This window comes from Lagenorhynchus albirostris, chromosome 5 (assembly GCF_949774975.1).
Source record: "Lagenorhynchus albirostris chromosome 5, mLagAlb1.1, whole genome shotgun sequence".
Classification (NCBI taxonomy): domain Eukaryota; kingdom Metazoa; phylum Chordata; class Mammalia; order Artiodactyla; family Delphinidae; genus Lagenorhynchus; species Lagenorhynchus albirostris.
In genome coordinates this window covers 12,816,431-12,833,920 of record NC_083099.1, presented here as the reverse complement: position 1 = coordinate 12,833,920, position 17,490 = coordinate 12,816,431, and the positions used below count along the sequence as shown (strand labels likewise).

Below are 17,490 nucleotides of genomic sequence, written 5' to 3'. Positions count from 1 at the left end.
GATGCTTTAAAAACGTGTGTTCTCCAATTCTTGGGTAAAATATTCAATACATTTCCATTAGACAAGCTTTTAGTATTGTTATTCAGATCTTCTGTATCATTACTGATTTGTGCACATGCTTTATCAAATACTGTGAACAGTGTATTAAAATCACCCATTATCATGGGGAATTATCAGTTTCCTCTTGCAGTTCTTCTGTTATTTTTTATAGTACACAGTTCAACTTTATGCTATTGGATGTAACCAAGTTTAGAATTGTATCACCCTTCTGAACTGATTACTGTCTTTTTTGGTAAATTTTAAGTTTATTTTGTCTGATTACAATATAGCTACACTACACCAACTCTCTTTTGGTTCAAATTTGTTTGACATATCTTTTTTCCATCATTTTGCTTCAACCATTCTATATTATTATGTTATAGGGGTGTCTCTTAAACAGAAGATAGCTGGATTTTGTTTATTTGTTGTATTACAATCTTTCCTCTAACTGGAGAATTGGATCCAATTATATTTATTGTGATTAACATATTTGGATTTATTTCTACCATCTTATTTCTAATATTTCATTTTTTCTCTTTCCTTATCTTCATTTAGATTGCTTTTTATTTAATTCTAGTTTTTTTCCTTATGCAAAATTTGACCTTATACACTCTATTCCTATTTTTTTGGTGGTTATACTAGTAATTTTTACATGTATAATTAATTTAATAAAGTCTAAAATTAATCAGTATCATTATCCTCCTTTGCAACAACATAAGTAAGCACTTTAGAGTGCTTTAACTTAATTAACACTTTCCCAAGTTACAATCACCATTGTCCAGTATTTTAGTTGACGTTTCCTCCCCCACACATTTTTTTAGTCAATGTTTTCTTAGATTTACCTATATTGTTACTGTTTGCTTACCATTCCTTTTTGCATATCAGATCTTCTGTCTAGTATTATTTTGTTTCACAAATTCATTCTCAACAAGTTCCTTTAGTGAGAGACAGGTGGCGATAATTCTCTCAATTTTTGTTTGGCACAGTCTAGATGGGACCACTTTACTATAATTTTTAACTTGGGAATTTTCAGGTCGCACAATTAATATAAATCTCAGCCCTACATCCATCTGAAGTCTGATCTGATCATGAATTTTCACCAGAAGCTTTTTGGTATAAATTTACCTGCCTGAAGTAGAGGCTAAAAAAGCAAATATATTTATGTTTGGGGACTGGGAAAGAGTGGAAATGGGATTTGAGTTTTTTCTTTTTTCTAGTTCACCTCTTCACTGCAGATGTTTCTTTTCAGTAGTCTCTGCTTTATGTAGGAATCTCTGACCTGATTTTCACCTTGTTCTGCACTAGGTTTTGTAAGAAGTCACAAGTTGTGTTAAGATTGAAGCTCTAGGTCACCTAGGTTTGACAGGGCCTCCTGAGATAGGTAAATGTCCCTAGGGCAGCACCATCTTCATCACTCAAATACCCTTCTGGATTCCTAGCTCTCCATTTTTTGGCTTCTCATGTTTTCCTTCCCTTTCTTGCTGGCTCAATGGTGCATTTAAAGGGGCTTTAAAAAATACTTTATCAAGCATTTGTAAGTGTTGCATACAGGTACAGCTTTTAAGGATCTATTCTGCATCTTTCTAGAACCAATGCATTCCACTCTTAATAACTTACGCATGGCAGCCAGGAAGACTACTGTTGTTACCAAAAGGGGGACCCCTTCCAGGGCCCGAGAGTGGGCTCTTGTCTAACACTTGGAAATGAATTGTCTGAGGAGAAATACGTGCTGACAAAGCAAAAGACTTTATTGAGAAAGTGCACCCAGGTGGAGAGTAGCAGGGTAAGGGAACCCAGGAGAACTGCTCTGCCATGTGGCTTGCAGTCTCACGTTTTATGGTAACGGGGTTACTTTCCGGGTTGTCTCTGGCCAATCATCTTCTCCGTGCCCATATTTAGCCTGATTCAAGGCCCTCCCTGACAGTGCGCAAGAATTTCTCAGACAGGATGGTTTCCAGCACAAGGATTTCTGGGAGGTTGGTGGGACATATTATGGGCTGACATCTCCTCCCTCCTTTTGGCCTCTCCCGAATTCTCCAAGTTAGTTTTCAGCGGCAGCACTGTGTTCCTTATCGTGACCTCCTGTTGTAAAACAACTTACGCAAGTGGTTATTACCATGACTGGCCAAGGCAGGCAGTTTCAGTCAGCAGTTCCCTAACATTTTCTCCTCCATCCCTGTAACTCACCAAACTTCATGCCTTTGGACAACCTCCGCAAACCTCAGTTTTCTGAGTTTCCTTATCTGGTGCCTCCTTATTAGATCCGTTAAAACAGAAATTTTTTCCGTTTACATAACCTCCTTCAGGGAAGAGATTTAGCATTTTTGATAAAACCCTTAAATTTCTGGGGACCTTTAATAAAATTAAGACTTCTTGTAGGAAACACACACTTGCTAACAGGTGAAAGTCTCAGTCTAAAAATAACTTTACACTTTGATTTTCGTTAGCTGTATACTCTATCCCCATTCTTTTCCCCTATGAAATACCCTTATCAAGAGTGAATCTTTGAATTGGATTCCTGCAGGGCTTTTTTTAAAATTTTACAATAAGATAGACCTAAATATATGATATATGATCATAACTGAATAGTCTGAAAAGTTTTTATTAGCTAATCTTTCATTTATAAGAAAATTTAAATGAATTTGTTTTCATCTTTCAGCTCTAAGTTTAGAGGCACTATAAACAAATCAGGCTATCTTAGTTTCTACTGGAAATAAGATATTCCTGAACTGCAAAGATAAATATTACCTTCCAAAGGAACTTTTTCTGTTTTAAAATTTTGTGCAAATTTGAAAACAGAACCTAGCTTGAAAAGTTTAAACAGAAATGTTAAGACCAAGCCTATAAGTTTTACTTGCATTTCCTGTTGATACGCAAATTTGGTGATTCTGGCCAAGGCATTCCCCCTCTACCACAAACTTTCATCATTATGTTAATCAGAAGAAATGTATTAAATTTTTAATGAACGTGGCTCCTTATGAAGAAACTAAGGACTGGCTACATGAAAAAAAGAAAAGACTTTTCTAGCTCATTTTAATTTATTGTTAATTATGTAAGTTTGAAATAACATTTTGGTGATTTAGCTGAAAAGTAATAAAAATTAAGTACTGGAGTGTTAGAAAAGCTAGATTTCTCACAGATTGAATTTGAGTAAATCACCTTTCTATGCTTCAGTATTTTCTATAAAGTGAGGATAACAGTAACTCAGCATTTGAGTCAAAATGAACTGGATTCAAATTCCTGGCAGTTTTAACTTAGAAGAGCTCCTTATGCTTCTTTGTGGGGTAGTTACATCCATACTGTAAGGATTAAGTAGTGTCTGCACCATGCACCAAGAAAGAGTAAAGAATAAAGATATGAGGAGAGTACTTTTGCTGCCGGTGAATTTAAGGTCCTTTCCTCCTCGCGAAAGAATTCAGAGACAAAGTGATAGGTAAAAAGTGGATTTATTTAGAGACACCACAGACAGAACGTGGGCCATCTCAGAAGGCGAGAAGCCTTGGGGGAAACACACTCCACAGACAGAGTGTGGGCCATCTAGGAAGGCAAGAAGCAAGAGGCCTTGAAATATGGGGTGGTTAGTTTTTAATGGGCTGGATAATTTCATAGGCTAATGAGAGGATTATTCCAACTATTTTGGGGAAGGGGCGGGGATTTCCAGGAATTGGGCTATGGTTGACCTCAAAACTGTCATGGCACTGGTGGGTGTGTCATTTAGCTTATGCTAACGTATTACAATGAACATATGATGAGGCTCAAGGTCTACTGAAAGTCAAATCTTCTGCCATCTTGGATCCAGTTGGTTCTCACTAGTTGTCATGTACTGTGGCTATGTCATTCTTTTAAAGGTTGTGCCCTGCCCCCTTCCCTCCTGTTTCATTTTTGATTTTGCTATATTAATCTAATTATTTAATGATTGTTTTAACTTTTTCTTAATGTCTCTCCACTGTATTCCCTTTACCCTTTCATTAGCAAGTACCACTTTTTCTCCTTGCTTTTCAACTTTCTCTACTATAAAAAGGATGCAAAATTTGTCAGTGCAAAGGGACATCTCTCAAGCACTGCATCATTTTGATGTTAAAAATAGCAACTGCATGTTCAGGAAAACCCACCTGTATTTCCCTATTAATTCCCCAGGGTGTATGTGTGTGTGTGTGTGTGTGTGTGTGTGTGTGTGTGTGTGTGTGTGTGTGTGTGTGTGTGTGTGTGTGTGTGTGTGTGTTTGCAAATATATAAGGAAAAGGGGATCAATGTTAAAGCTACTTATATACTTGGCATTGATTCATTGAACCAAAAATCATGGAAACAAAAAAAGAAAAAATTAGAAGAGCTTTAGTTCTTCTGAGTTTATAGCTGCTAAAAACAGCTTTTATAAAGGAATCGCCTTTGTGCAAAAAGTATTTTCTTGTTTTTTACGCCCTTGAAAAGGAATCACATATCATACATGAAAATGGTGTGCTGCTTGACTGCATCAAAATGACAAGGGTCCAGCAGACACATTATAGCTAAATTTTAGTAGGTAGAGCAGACACACTTGAGCTTATTTTTCTCTGACTTTCTCACTCCCCATTCCAGCCCCTCGGGTACGCACATTACACGATTCCCTAGAGTCAGAAGATGGGAGTGGAGAGTTTCAGTACAGAATGTAGCTCTGGACATCACCAAGAAAAAGGAAGGGAAGAAAGAGAAGAGAGGGTAAGCAAAAGGGAGGGGGAAAAGGAAAGGAAGGAGAGACGGAAAAAAGGAGGGAGGGAGCGCAAGAAAAGAATGAAAGAAAAAAAACAGAAAGCAAGGAGAGAAAAAAAATAAAGAAAAACTGAGAAAGGAAGAAGCTTCGCTGAAGGGAGGAAAAGGAGCGAGGAAGTGGAGAAGGAAGAGTGTGAGAAATGTTTTTGTCTCAGGTCCATTAGAGAGAGAAATAGAACCCTTATCAGCACTACAGAATCTCGAAGAGGCAGTGTATTTTCTTGAAAGCCCCGAAGCTAAGCAATTCCAAGAATGTTTGGCAAAGCCCTTTGGGGAAGGGTGGGGGGGGGCGGGCGTGGGGGTGGGGGCTTTCTCACACCCCCACCCCTGGCCCCCTCACAGGATGTGACAGGATTTGGGAGACCTAGAGGAAACCTTCAGGTCACCCAGGGAACTGCTCCTCTCGCTGGTCCTGCAGTGGCGAGGCGGCGTGGGGGTGGGGGGGTGAGAGCGCCGAGACGCGCGGGGCGCGGAGATGTGCAAGTGGCGAAGCTGGACCCAGCGCAGGCGGGAGAAGCCGCCCGACTCCCGGCGCGGGATCTGCTGAGAGACCAAGGTGAGTCTCTCCGGGTGCGGGTCCGAGAGATGTCCGGGTTCCCCGTCGCCCCCGGGCCCGGGCCGAGGCGGGCCCGGAACCTCCCTGGAGTCCGGCCTGGGCTCGGCGCCGCCGCCCGCCGCCAGGAGCCCGCGCTGCTCGGGACGCGCCTGGGCGGACGCACCGACCGACCAGCGCTCTGCGGCGCTCCCCGCCGCCCGCAGACCCAGTGCGCTCATTGGTCGGGATGTGTCTGCTCAGCAGCCTCCAACTTCTCCCGAATCCCATGGGTGAGTCCCGAGAAAGCGAGCTGGCACCTGGGAGCTGGGGGGAGATGGGTCCAAAGGGCGCGAGATTTCCCTCGGGGGCGGTGGGAGCCGTTGGGACGGGAGCCGGAGGGGAGCGGCGGCCGCGCGGAGCGGCTGCGTGGAAGGCGCACGGAACAGGGTCCGTGGCTCAGGTCCGGCGAGATCAGAGCGCCCGGGACCCCGCGGCTGTGGGCGAGGGAGGCGTGCCCTGGGAAGAAGCTGCAACTGAGACTTGAAGAGTGAGGGACTGGGGTTAGAGAGGGTGACCTGGACGAGGGCTCTGCAAGTGATGTCAGGTCGACTCTTCAGGTTCATTTCCATAGCTTCCTGCAGCCTCTGCCTGGGAGAGTTACGTCCGGTTACTGAGATCAGCGCTACGAAATTGCAGGCTGGCTGATTTGGGGGCTGGGAATTTGCCATTCCGCTGTAAAGACACTGTTTGTTTTTGTTTTTTGTTTGTATTTTAAAGTAAGGTTTGTTTTCATTTTGGTTTCTGTCAGATTTTCTTCTCATTTGTAACTCACTTGCCTATTTTTACTTTCCCTACCCTGAAGATCTTTTCATTATCCTGCTTCTTCATCTTGCTTTAAACCTTAGTTTCCTCTTACATAATTTATGCTGATAGAGTGCTTAAATCTCGAGGGTTGGTTGGTGGGAGTGGTGGTGGGAGTTCTTTTGCAGATGAAAGTTTCCTTAATCTGTCTTAACCTATTTGTAGTATTTGAACAAAAGAGTAATTGCAACTGAAGTGTTCTCTTTATTTATTTATTTTCCAATAAATTTATTAATTTTTGTCTGAGTTGGGTCTTCTTTGCTGCGCGCAGGCTTTCTCTTGTTGTGGAGCACAGGCTCGCGGGCTCAGTAGTTGTGGCTTGCGGGCTCTAGAGCGCAGGCTCAGTAGTTGTACAGGACTGGCTTAGTTGCTTCGCGGCATGTGGAATCTTCCCAGACCACGGCTTGAAACCCTGTCCCCTGCATTGGCAGGTGGATTTTTAACCACTGCACCACCAGGGAAGTCCCAAATTGTTCTCTTTAGCCTCTTGGTCAAGTTTACTCCTCCTCCATATACGATGCAAATGGTAATTTTATTAAACTGAAAAGAAGTACCTCGATGTGCAGTGTCAGCATTTGGAAGCTACTAGTCTGCACACCGACTATGAAGGCATCTAGCTGGCATTATTGCTGGGTTCTAGCACTTAATCTTGGACTCCATGCTGTGTCTTTTGTTGTATAGCAACACTGCACATGGGAGTAATATGTTTGGGGCTTTGCGTTCAGAACTCCGTATATCAGATCCAGGAAACACCTACAAGTTTCCCTTGTCCGGGGAAACAAGGAGGTGATTCCTCTACCATATGTGCCTCCTCAAATCTGCAGCTATCGTCTAAATATGGAACCTGTTTCTCTCTGTATTTTTTGAATTGAAGTACAGTTGATTTACAATATTGTGTTAGTTTAAGGTGTATAGCATACTGATTCAGTATTTTTGTAGATTATACTCCATTATAGGTGGAACCTGTTTCTCTTGCTTCCTGTGCCTCAGTTTCCATAATACAAACTGTAATTGCATAGTGTAACCTCAGAGACTTGCAGAAATGTTAATGTACTAATGTGTTGTGAAGATGAACATTGCTTTGGTTTATACTTTTCAACAAGCCAGTTATCCTCTGGGTTCTTTGATTTGATGATGTGATAAAGTAATGTGTACACTCAACTGGTATAAAAATTGCTGCTGTATATTGCTTTGAAACTCAGTTTCTATTTAGGCAAAATAATCTTTTATTCTTTTGGAGATGTTGTCAAGCTGAAGTTTGCAGTATTCTCGTTAGGGTAGATGTCCTAATCCTCTATCCTCTCTTGCGGAAGTGTCTACTTTTTGGCTTGAACTTTCCAACATATCTCCAATTGAGGTGGAATACTTTAAGGATGTAGGTATGTTTGGGGATATCCTGCTTTATATGGAACTACAAGTATCGACTTTATAATTTTTGTATTCTTTTGTATAATTGCCTCCTTTTCCCCCTCTCTAAAATGGGGTTGGGTGTGGTTGCATTGGACATCCAGGTATCTGAGGGATGGTGATATGTTTTTTCCTGAGGTTCAAGATTCTGACCCCTATTTTCTTAAAAGAAAATAGTGAATCAATTGGAATTACTGGAAATGAATGACAAAGTTAATTAGGAGGTTAAACTTGCCTCATTTCTGCTTTGGTCAGTGCTGTTGAAAAGTGCTTCTTAGGAGCAAAAGACTGAAAATTTGCAGGACGTTTATAGGAGGGGCAGATGGAGAGTTTGCAAGTGATTCAAAGATGATATTATTTTGATTCAGGTATAAGGACTAAACAGCTTCAGTCACTGCCTTTATTTTCCCCTGTAACAATTTCTGCTAAGGTGCGGAACCATTAAGAGCCCAGCTGCCTCAGTACCCCAGTCTCAAGGGTAAGAAGTAGACGCCCGGGAAAAGTAACCCAGAAGGGAGAAAGACATAACTGCCTACTAGTTTTCCTGCATGGTGAAAACCGGTGGCGCAAATGAGCAGCTTCAATTTAACCCATGGCTGCCCTGGTTCCTGGCCCTAGATTTTACTAGAGAAACTAATTGTTTTTTCTAAGAAAGAACTAAAAAGAGAAGTGGGTCATATTATAATATATCAGGAGAACGTTTCTCTAGATTGTTTTCTGAAATATTATCAGAGCAGGGGGAGAAATACTCAGGAAATGGAAATACTCAAGCAAATGTGATTAATATTCAGATGCTCTTGAAGTCAGTCTTGAATTCATCTGGGAGAAGCGGGAAAATTATTCTTTATTGTTTACCTCTCTGTATGGTGTCCGAGCGTTAAGTATGTTTCCATCTTTTCTTTCCCCACCCACCTCCCCTATTAAAAATCCAAGGGCTACTATCAATGCAATTCCATATCATAACCCAAGAAAGAGGCTGTGAGACTAAGCCAACATGAGTCATATAACCATTAAGACATTTTAACATTCAGGTACACTACATTCCACTTTTATTGAGCAGACATGGTTTTCATGGTCTAATAAAATATTTTTATTTGATAGTCTGTCCTTGGTTATAGCCTCATGTAATCCCAGGGACAGCATGCTTAAGACTTTGTATCCAGAACTTTAAAGTCCAATTGTGACTCACTTATTAATAACTCACTGGGGAAATTAAATTCCTAGTTATCTGCTGATAACTGATGGCCTGATCACCCAGGCCATACTTCAAACGTAGAATCCGTTTCTACTTTATCCTGTGCCTCAGTTTCCACAAAACACACTCTCAGAAAATTATGTGTATTCAACAAAGATTTCTAACTATGAGAGCATCTCTGAGCAGTCACTTCATCTAGGAACTAAATTATGTGCTTAATTTGCATCAGGCTATACACAGCTAATCTGTTAGTTTACAATGCTCTTTTCTACAGTCAGGCAGAAAAATTGAACTTGTGTGTTCTAAGCTTTGGTGAATAGCTGATAAAGAGTCACTAGGCCTCTAAAAGAAATATAATGAAATCTAATATTTAGGCTAATATCCCCTTAATTTTACCCCCTAGACTTCTGCAATAAGGTTTAAAGTAGCTATCATTGTATGATGATGCAATTTTCTTTCAAAATGTGTTCTTTGTAATTGTATTCTTTGAAATGTGTTCATTGTAAATGTGTTCTTACTTGTGTAGCTTTGGGCAAGTTACCTGGCTTTTCTGTGCCCCACTATCCTAAGGTATAGAACTGGAATATTCAAATCCGCCTTACAAAGATTCAGTGAAGTAGTACATGCAAAGCACCAAGAACTGTGAGTGGCACATGGGAAGTACTCAATAAATATCAGCTATAATTAACAGAAGTATTAATATTATTAATTTAAGAACAAGTTAAGTATCTTAATTGTTATCCTGACCTGCAAGGTTGAATTTTTTTAATCATATTTTCTTCTTCTTCAGTTGCACAAAGAAACAGTACTTACGGTTAGTATCTTTCATCCCAGATTGTAAACCATGACTTTTGGTCCAGTGAGTGACCATTTTCAAAATGTTGTCTAAACAGTTAATAGATACCCATATTAGCAGTTGTTGTAATTTTGAACTGTAAAATTAAAGATGTTTTTAAGATGAAAAAAAATACTACAAGTGTTTGTTCCTTTTTGTTTTTATCTGTATTCATATTTAAAATTATTGCTTAGTCAAAACCTCGAAGTATTAGTCATTGATTTCTAAGCTTATAAAGGAAGCCAGTGGAGCAAGCTATAAAATTCACCTTTGATGTTGTACAAAGTTCAGAAGGGTGAGTTTAAAACTTTCCTTAATGATGGTACAGAAGTTATTTGCTTATGAACTGCTGAAGGAATCGTCCGTGAGTATTTAACTGAGTCTCCTTGTCTGATTTTGCTTGGATCTTCAGTGATATGTCAAAAAAATCCAAAAGATTGTGACCAGGATCTGTCTAACTTACGTGACTATAGACTCTTTGCTTTCAGAATCAAAATTTTGACTTTCAGCAAAAAACTTTTATTTCTAATTTAAAATGAGTTAAGCTTTTACTTTATTCAGCCACATTAAGCATTTAGAAAATTGTATATAGATCTCTTCTTTTTATCTATTGATTAATTTATTATGATTAGTTTGAAAAAAACTTTTTAATGTGTTTTTTTTTTTTTCCAGACTTTAGGTAATGGGCAGATCAGAAAGTCAGATGGATATAACTGATATCAGCACTCCAAAGCCAAAGAAGAAACAGCGATGGACCCCACTGGAGATCAGTCTCTCCGTCCTTGTCCTGCTGCTTGCCGTCATTGCAGTGACAATGATAGCTCTCTATGCAACCTATGATGGTGAGTTACTCACACACCTGTGCCCACAAACATGCAGAAGACAGTGAAACCTTCATCTTAGGTTTTTCCCGTCTATTAAACAATGTGTTAAGGAAAGAGACACTTAAAGATGGTGATATAAAGATTCATTTATAAAATGTAACATCAGCATGCCAAAACACCTAACTTTGACTAAAGTACAATGTGTTTTATGCTTGAGGTAAGTTATTAATTGCCAAGTATGTTTCGTGCACTCATATGTATTTTAATGAAGATTCTAATGTATAATTTTACTTGATGAAAGTATTCACAATTTTATAGCCAACTTCAATTAGTCAACTTCTGTTGTGTCATTGAAATTCGAAACGGCTTTACAAGAATTTAAGAGGTCTAATTTGAGCCTTAGAAGTTTTTCACAATAAGGATTAGAAAAGGTTGGTTCATTAATGGAAAAAAAAATGATTACCAGACTAAAACAACTGATGTTTCAACTTAATAGACCTAGGGCTTAGTGGTCAGGGATGATATAAGAAATACATTTTTTTCCTTCATTTAAAAAATTTTAAATTTAGGATTTGCTTATTTTATTCCTCTATATTTTCTTCTAACTACTGTCAATGATATATAATACTTAGGTTTTAGTTCTTGCTTTAAGGAATTGATTATTTAATTGGCCGTTTATAAAAGAACAAAAGGTAGAGAGAAAGAATATGTGTATTGCAAATATTTATGCATATATCCTCCTTTTTCTAGATGGTATTTGCAAGTCATCAGACTGCATAAAATCAGGTAAGAAGATAGTTTTTAAATTTAATAGTTTTACAATTGATGTATAACATTTAAAAATCAAATGCTAATAGATCTCTATATTTGCTTTGTGTATATTTTTATTTGTTATAGGTCATTAATTAATAGTCAAAGAACATCAAAATATACTTAAGTAATAGATTTGTTAATTTATTCATTCCAAAAAAGAATTCACTCTTTTCAACCCCAGAGTATATGGTAGGGTAGAGATGGAGAACTATATCTGTAGCTTTATGGAGCTTGCCATGTAATTGGAGAAAAAAAATCAGCACTTGAAATGGCACGCATCATACCATTAAGTGCTAAATTTCTCAATGCAGATCATTAGAGGGGTAAGAATGAAAAAGGGAGTGACATATAGTTCTGTAAAGCAAGGTGGAAAAGTTAATTTGGGAGGGGTCTTGAAGCAGGGCTAGGATTTGGCAGTGGAGGTACAGAAGAGGGAATTCCAAACTAGAAGAAAGAACAGGAGTAAATCGTGTAGAGAAGCAGTGAAAATGTAGGCATGATAGATAGGGACACGTTATGGAGAGTTTGAAAATTCATATTTAGCCTTGATTTTGTAGTAAAAGAGAAAAGGATATTTTCCTGAACAGATCACTCGTTAAGGTAAAAGTTGGAAGATGATTCTGAGAACGCTAGGCTGGGTGGATTGAGTGAAAAGCTAGGGAGGGAGGGCAGGTAGGGGCTGCTTCTGTAATCCAGGTGTGAGCTTAGGAGGGCTGCTTGCAGTGGGATGAAAGAGCTCTGAGACAATGTGAGGAACAATTGGATGGCTTAATAGCACTGACTTGCTAAATGAAGGATATGAATACTTTGAAAATGACACCAACTTTGAAACCTCAAGGGACTCAGGAGACCGTGGCAGCTCATACTGAAATAGCAAAGTTACGAGGTAAGTTTGTTTTAGGGAGGTTGTGATTAATGTGGATTTAGACCTATTGCGTCAAAGTCAGGGGTAACATCCAAGTGGTGATAGACAGCAAGAAAGTAGAGATCAAGTGAATTTAGGATCTGTCAGCCAAGGGGTGATAGCTGAAGCCTTGGGAATATTTGAGTTCCTAAAAGTAGAAGAAGTGTAAGAGCTGAACTTAAGAGGACATCAAGAATTAGAGTAGAAGGAAAAGAAAAGTCAGAGAAGGGAACAGAGAAGTGTATGGAGCTATAGAAGTCACATCAATTAGAATGTGGTGAAAAAAAGAACATTTTGACAAGGAGAAGAAAGGTGGTAGCTGGCATAGCACCTTGGATATGAACACAGTGTTTATGCCCTTTGACAAGAGATTCTAAACTTCCTTTCTGATGTCTACATTTCTTCCAAGAAATAATCTGTCCCAAATGATTTTTAACCATTTTCTGTTGGATTGTCTTATCTGGGTTTTTGTTATTCACTGACCTTTGCAAAATAGTAATGGGAAAATATTGTGGGATTCTAGGTTATAGTCTAATGTCCTTAGTATGTATGTGCTCTTTGTTTTTCTGTATTGCTTTTTGCCTTTTTTCCCCCCCGCACTGCATCTCAAGTACACTGACCACATGTACACTCTGGGACATGATGTGGGTAGCTTGAGGGAGACCTGATTGGGATACCAGCCATTTGCTCCTCAGTGTAATAACATGCACTTTCCCATCCAAGGGCCTTCCCAGAAACAAAAGAAGTTTCTTTATTCCTCAGGGAAATGGCTGCACAGGTGCCTTGGCGGGGAGATGTCCAGGGTCTCTGTGCCAGAGGTGGCATGTGCCCAAGTTGTCAGAGTTACCATTTGCTTCTCCCTAAATCCTATCTCTCCTTTCTCTCTACCAGCTGCCCTATTACATGCTCATGCTATTCTGTTTTGAGTAACTCCCACTTATGTGTTGCCCTCTAATTATCTCTAAGTGTCTCAGTCCTCAGTATACTTGATGCATCTATTAAGTCTCTTAATCTGTAGGTTCTCTCAGATTTTTCTCCCTCTCACTCTTTTTTCTTGGATTTTATTTTTGAAGAAACTAGATCCTTTGACTAGGTAGGCATATCTTTGTAAGATCCTACAGGTGATTGTACCCCAGAGATCTGAGCAGGTTCCTTTAGTGGTACCCACCTAAGGAGCAATATGACATTTGGAATCTGGAATCTTACATGTGACTTAATGTTTAGAGGTATGGCTTTGGCTTTTTTTTATACTGGTTGGCAAGGCTTAACTCATTAAAATGTATTTAAACTGTATCCTTTAATTGTAGTTTAGAAATCATACCAAATGTAAAAAGCACCGCACAGAACTATACCTTGGCAGAGAAATGTATACAATAGAAGTAGCTTCAGTGGTAAACAAGGTTGCTGAATAGCTGTGTGTTTTTCTTCATTCTGCTCTTTTGGTTCACAAGCTGCTAGAATACTTTCATATTCATAGTTACTCTTCCTCCCTGGGGGGAAAATGATGAAACTCACTCTTATGGATAAAGTTTTTACGCCCTACACACACACACACACAGAGAGAGAGAGAGAGAGAGAGAGAGAGAGAGTCCTCTACTGGTTAGAAAATATTTTCTGCCACAGAAAACATAACTATTGCTTTTAGAAGTTGCTTCAGATTAAGAAAACTCTAGGGGAAATCTAGGACAGAAAAAAAAGGGAGAGAGTGAAAGAGTGGAGTGGATGGAAAGAAAAGAAAGACAGAATAAAAGATGTTGAAAAAAATATAAAGTCTCCTACCAGCAATTCTATAGATTACTTTAAAAGATTGGGAGAATTCAAACCTGAGCACAGAAATTGTTGAGAATTAGAAAAGTTAGGTATTGATACCCAAGGCGCTTATTTCAAGTGAAAGTTGGTTTTAGCTGAAATCTTTCTCCTCATGGAAGGGAAAGTCATAGCAAATGCACTTCTCTCTTTGATCCTTTGAAGTCAAGGCATGGAGGTCAAGCCACACCAAGGCAAAAATAAAATACTGCAGAAAGCTTTGGATCATCTTGACATTTGTTTGGTGTTGGGTCCTTTAAATCTGAGCCTCTATAAATTTAAATATTTGTAATATACATAAAATGCTGTTTACAAGACGTACTTTAAATTAACTTGCCTGTATAAGAAATGCATCCCTCTGAAAGATTACAGCAGACCTAAAATGAAACAAACACTTCTTAACAAATTACAAGTTAAGGCAGTGTTCAAAACCCTACTATTAAAGTATGAGTAATACTATTCATCTCTTATTTACTATATAAGATTGTTAAAAACATGGAATTATAGAGCTTGGATGTGATTTCTCAAACGTCTCTGTGTAAATCTAAATCCTGAAACTGGCTTCCATTGCATTGCAACCTTACTAAGATTTCAAGGAATCATATACTTTAAATCAGAATTTCTCAGCTTCATCACTGTTAACATTTTGGGCTGGATAATTCTTTGTTATGGAGAAGGGGGCTGTTCTGTGCATGGTAGGGTGTTTTACAGCACCCTTGGCCTCTACCCACTAGGTGACTATCAGCACCTTCTCCCAGCTGTGATAACCAAAAAGTATCTCCAGACATTGCCACATGTCTCCTTGGGGCAGCAGTATCATCTCCACTTGGGTACCACTGGCTTAAATAATCTCAAGAGATCATCTAATGCTTTTCCCTTTGTGGTAGACAGAATAATGCCTCCCTAAAGATGTCCACTTCCTATCCCTGGATCTTATGAATATGTTACCTTATAAGGCCAAAGGTACTTTGCAAAGGTGATTATTAAGTTAAGGATATTGGGGAAATTATCCTGAATTATCGGGATGGTCTTATGTGATCACAAGGTTCTTATAAGGGGAAGGGAACAGGAGGGTCAGAATCAGAGAGAAAAATGTAACAACAGAAGCAGAGGAAGCCAAGTTTGGAGTAATATAGCCATGAGCCAGGGAATGTGTGCAGTCTCTAGAAGCTGGAAAGGGAAAGGGATGGTTCTTCCCTAGAGCATCCAGAAGGAATGCAGCCCTGTTGACCCCTAGAGCCATAAGATAATAAATTTGTGTTGTTCTAAGTCACTGCATTTGTGGCAATGTGTTGTAGCAGCAATAGGGAACTAATAATACACCCTTCCATAGTTCTTTTACTTGGGGGCTGTCTTTGAAGAGTTAAAACACACACACAGTGTTTCTTACTAAACTAGTGTTTTATTACTAAATTGAGGTATGTAATATAATAAAGTAAAAATAGAAGATAAAATAGAATAATAATAGCTAACACTTACTGAATGTTTATGTGTCTGACACTATTGTAAGCAGTTTACACTGGATCCTCATAATGACCTTGTGAGGTAGGTACCATTATACATTCCTTTTACAGATGAACAAACTTGGGCTAGGATTGCACTCCAGGCAGCCTGACTCCAGAACCTGTATTCATGACCACTTTTCCCTGTTGCCTCAAAGGAGACCAGGAGTCTATCAAACTTTTAATACTCTATGCCTGTACGTACAGTATTTGAGAACAGATTGCCTCCGCTCATGCTAGAACTTGGAACTAAAGGACATAAGATGACTCTCAGAGAGTTGAAATAATTAAATACAGACTAAGAAGGAGGAGAATGAATATTTCTTTGACCAAGAAACAAGCTACTTTACTGAGAACAGCGGATCAGCTTCATCAGTGATTTTAGTACATCAAACACAACATGGAATTAAGGGGTTTAAAGAAGCAAACATTAGCAGTGTAGTCCTAAACTCTCCAGGGGATAGAGAAACCAAGTTAAGATACACGAGCCATACAGTTCTCAAGAGAGAGCAAGACCATCTGTACAGTTGTGCAGGTTGTACACTGCACAATTGTGGCAGCCCTGAGGGACAGGTTTGTGGAGCATCAGGACCTGGATGAAACCCCTCATAACTATCCATTTCCTTTACTTTAATTCTTTACTCATCAAGCAAACTTTGGATGAGTATTTAAATATTAATACAGGGAAAGGAGGCATTCTGTTCACTTGAAAGATATGTTAAGCTTGGTGAGATTATGTATTCATATTCTGATTTATAATCACTTTTGTGTGGCTTGAGCTGTAACCCTTGAAGTAAATGAACCTTCCAAATATCTGAACATTTCTTCAAGGACCAGATCCTGGTAGTGCCCTAAGTGAAGTATCTTGTTACCAGCTGGCCTTTTCATGGCAGCAACAAGGAATCTCTGCATTGCTGTGGGCCATGGTCCCTCCTTTCTTGCCTGTTAACACCCCAGAAGCCTCCACGAAGAAAAATGACACAACTAGATGAGTACAGGAAAGACCGCAGACAGACTCTTGAGGGCTGCTAGGCATGTAACAGCCTTTCAGAGTGGGAGATGAGGCTATTTCATTATGTAATTCAGCTTGAAAAAATCCTTCAGGCAATAACGCAGCCAACATCCTAGTGGAAAGGCTGCTGAAGCACACCTTTGTTAATTTAAATGTGGCATGTGGCAATTTGCTTTGGGCGGCTTCCCTGACACCATTCTCCTGACAATTGTGTAGCAATACTTGCTTCAAAAATTCTCCAGTCAAAATTAGCATCTGTCAATCACATCCTTTCCAAGAAAGGGAGTCAGTGATGTGATGTGATAAATACACACATATGTAACTTTTTTTTTTTTTTAACCTTCTGGGTAGATTTTAAGCAGTAGTGCACCATCTTTTTTTAGTGCAAGGTCAAGGTATTGAAAACATAGTATAGTTGGACTAAGTGGTTAAAAGGAAAGAAAATTAGCAATGCCTGATAAGCTTATTTGGAATCTTAAGGTTTATTTTACAACTGCGAACATTACCTGTGAGTAAAGGAGTGGATATAAACGCTAGCTTGCAGGGGGTGGGGTGAGGACCCCAGCTTTATGTTCAACATTGTAGAATGAGAAATATGGGAGGGCCCCTCTGCAGTTGAAGGGTCTTGCTTTGTCCTGCTCACCAAAATCCATGGTGTAGCAAGGTGCTTCCCAATAAGCCTTTGATATAATATGAAGCTCCAGTTAATAATATTGATAGATTTTTAAAGGGAAATTGAAAAATAAAGGGTTAAAAAGACTGTAAGGGGAAAGTTACACAAGCCCTTGAATCTTGAAAAATTTTGTTCTCTGAGATCATTCAGAAAAGGAAATTCTGGGGTGGGGGGGTGGTTGTTTTGAGCCGATTTCTGACTGATTGAAAACTGGAATAAATTCTCTTTGTTCAAAACACCCTCACCCCATACCCACTAGAAGGGTTATAATAAAAAAGATAGACAATACCACGTGTTGGTGAGGATGTGGAGATTAGAACTATCATACATAGCTGGTG

At 39.2% G+C, this 17,490-nt stretch overlaps 1 protein-coding gene across 5 annotated transcripts in view; it reads left to right on the top strand.

Moving 5' to 3' along the window:
- The window catches only part of MME (membrane metalloendopeptidase), a 268,601-nt gene that overhangs the window by 171,963 nt on the left and 79,148 nt on the right, over positions 1-17,490 (top strand). For 3 of the 5 annotated variants that reach the window (XM_060149125.1, XM_060149124.1, XM_060149121.1), the window contains exons 1-3: positions 5,235-5,341; positions 10,291-10,460; positions 11,193-11,228. In XM_060149125.1, coding sequence (XP_060005108.1) covers positions 10,301-10,460; positions 11,193-11,228 — 196 coding nt within the window. In that variant the 5' untranslated portion in view covers positions 5,235-5,341; positions 10,291-10,300. Of the gene's footprint in view, positions 1-5,234; positions 5,342-9,573; positions 9,598-10,290; positions 10,461-11,192; positions 11,229-17,490 lie in introns of those variants that run through there. The other 2 variants (XM_060149122.1, XM_060149123.1) reach the window with 2 other exon arrangements.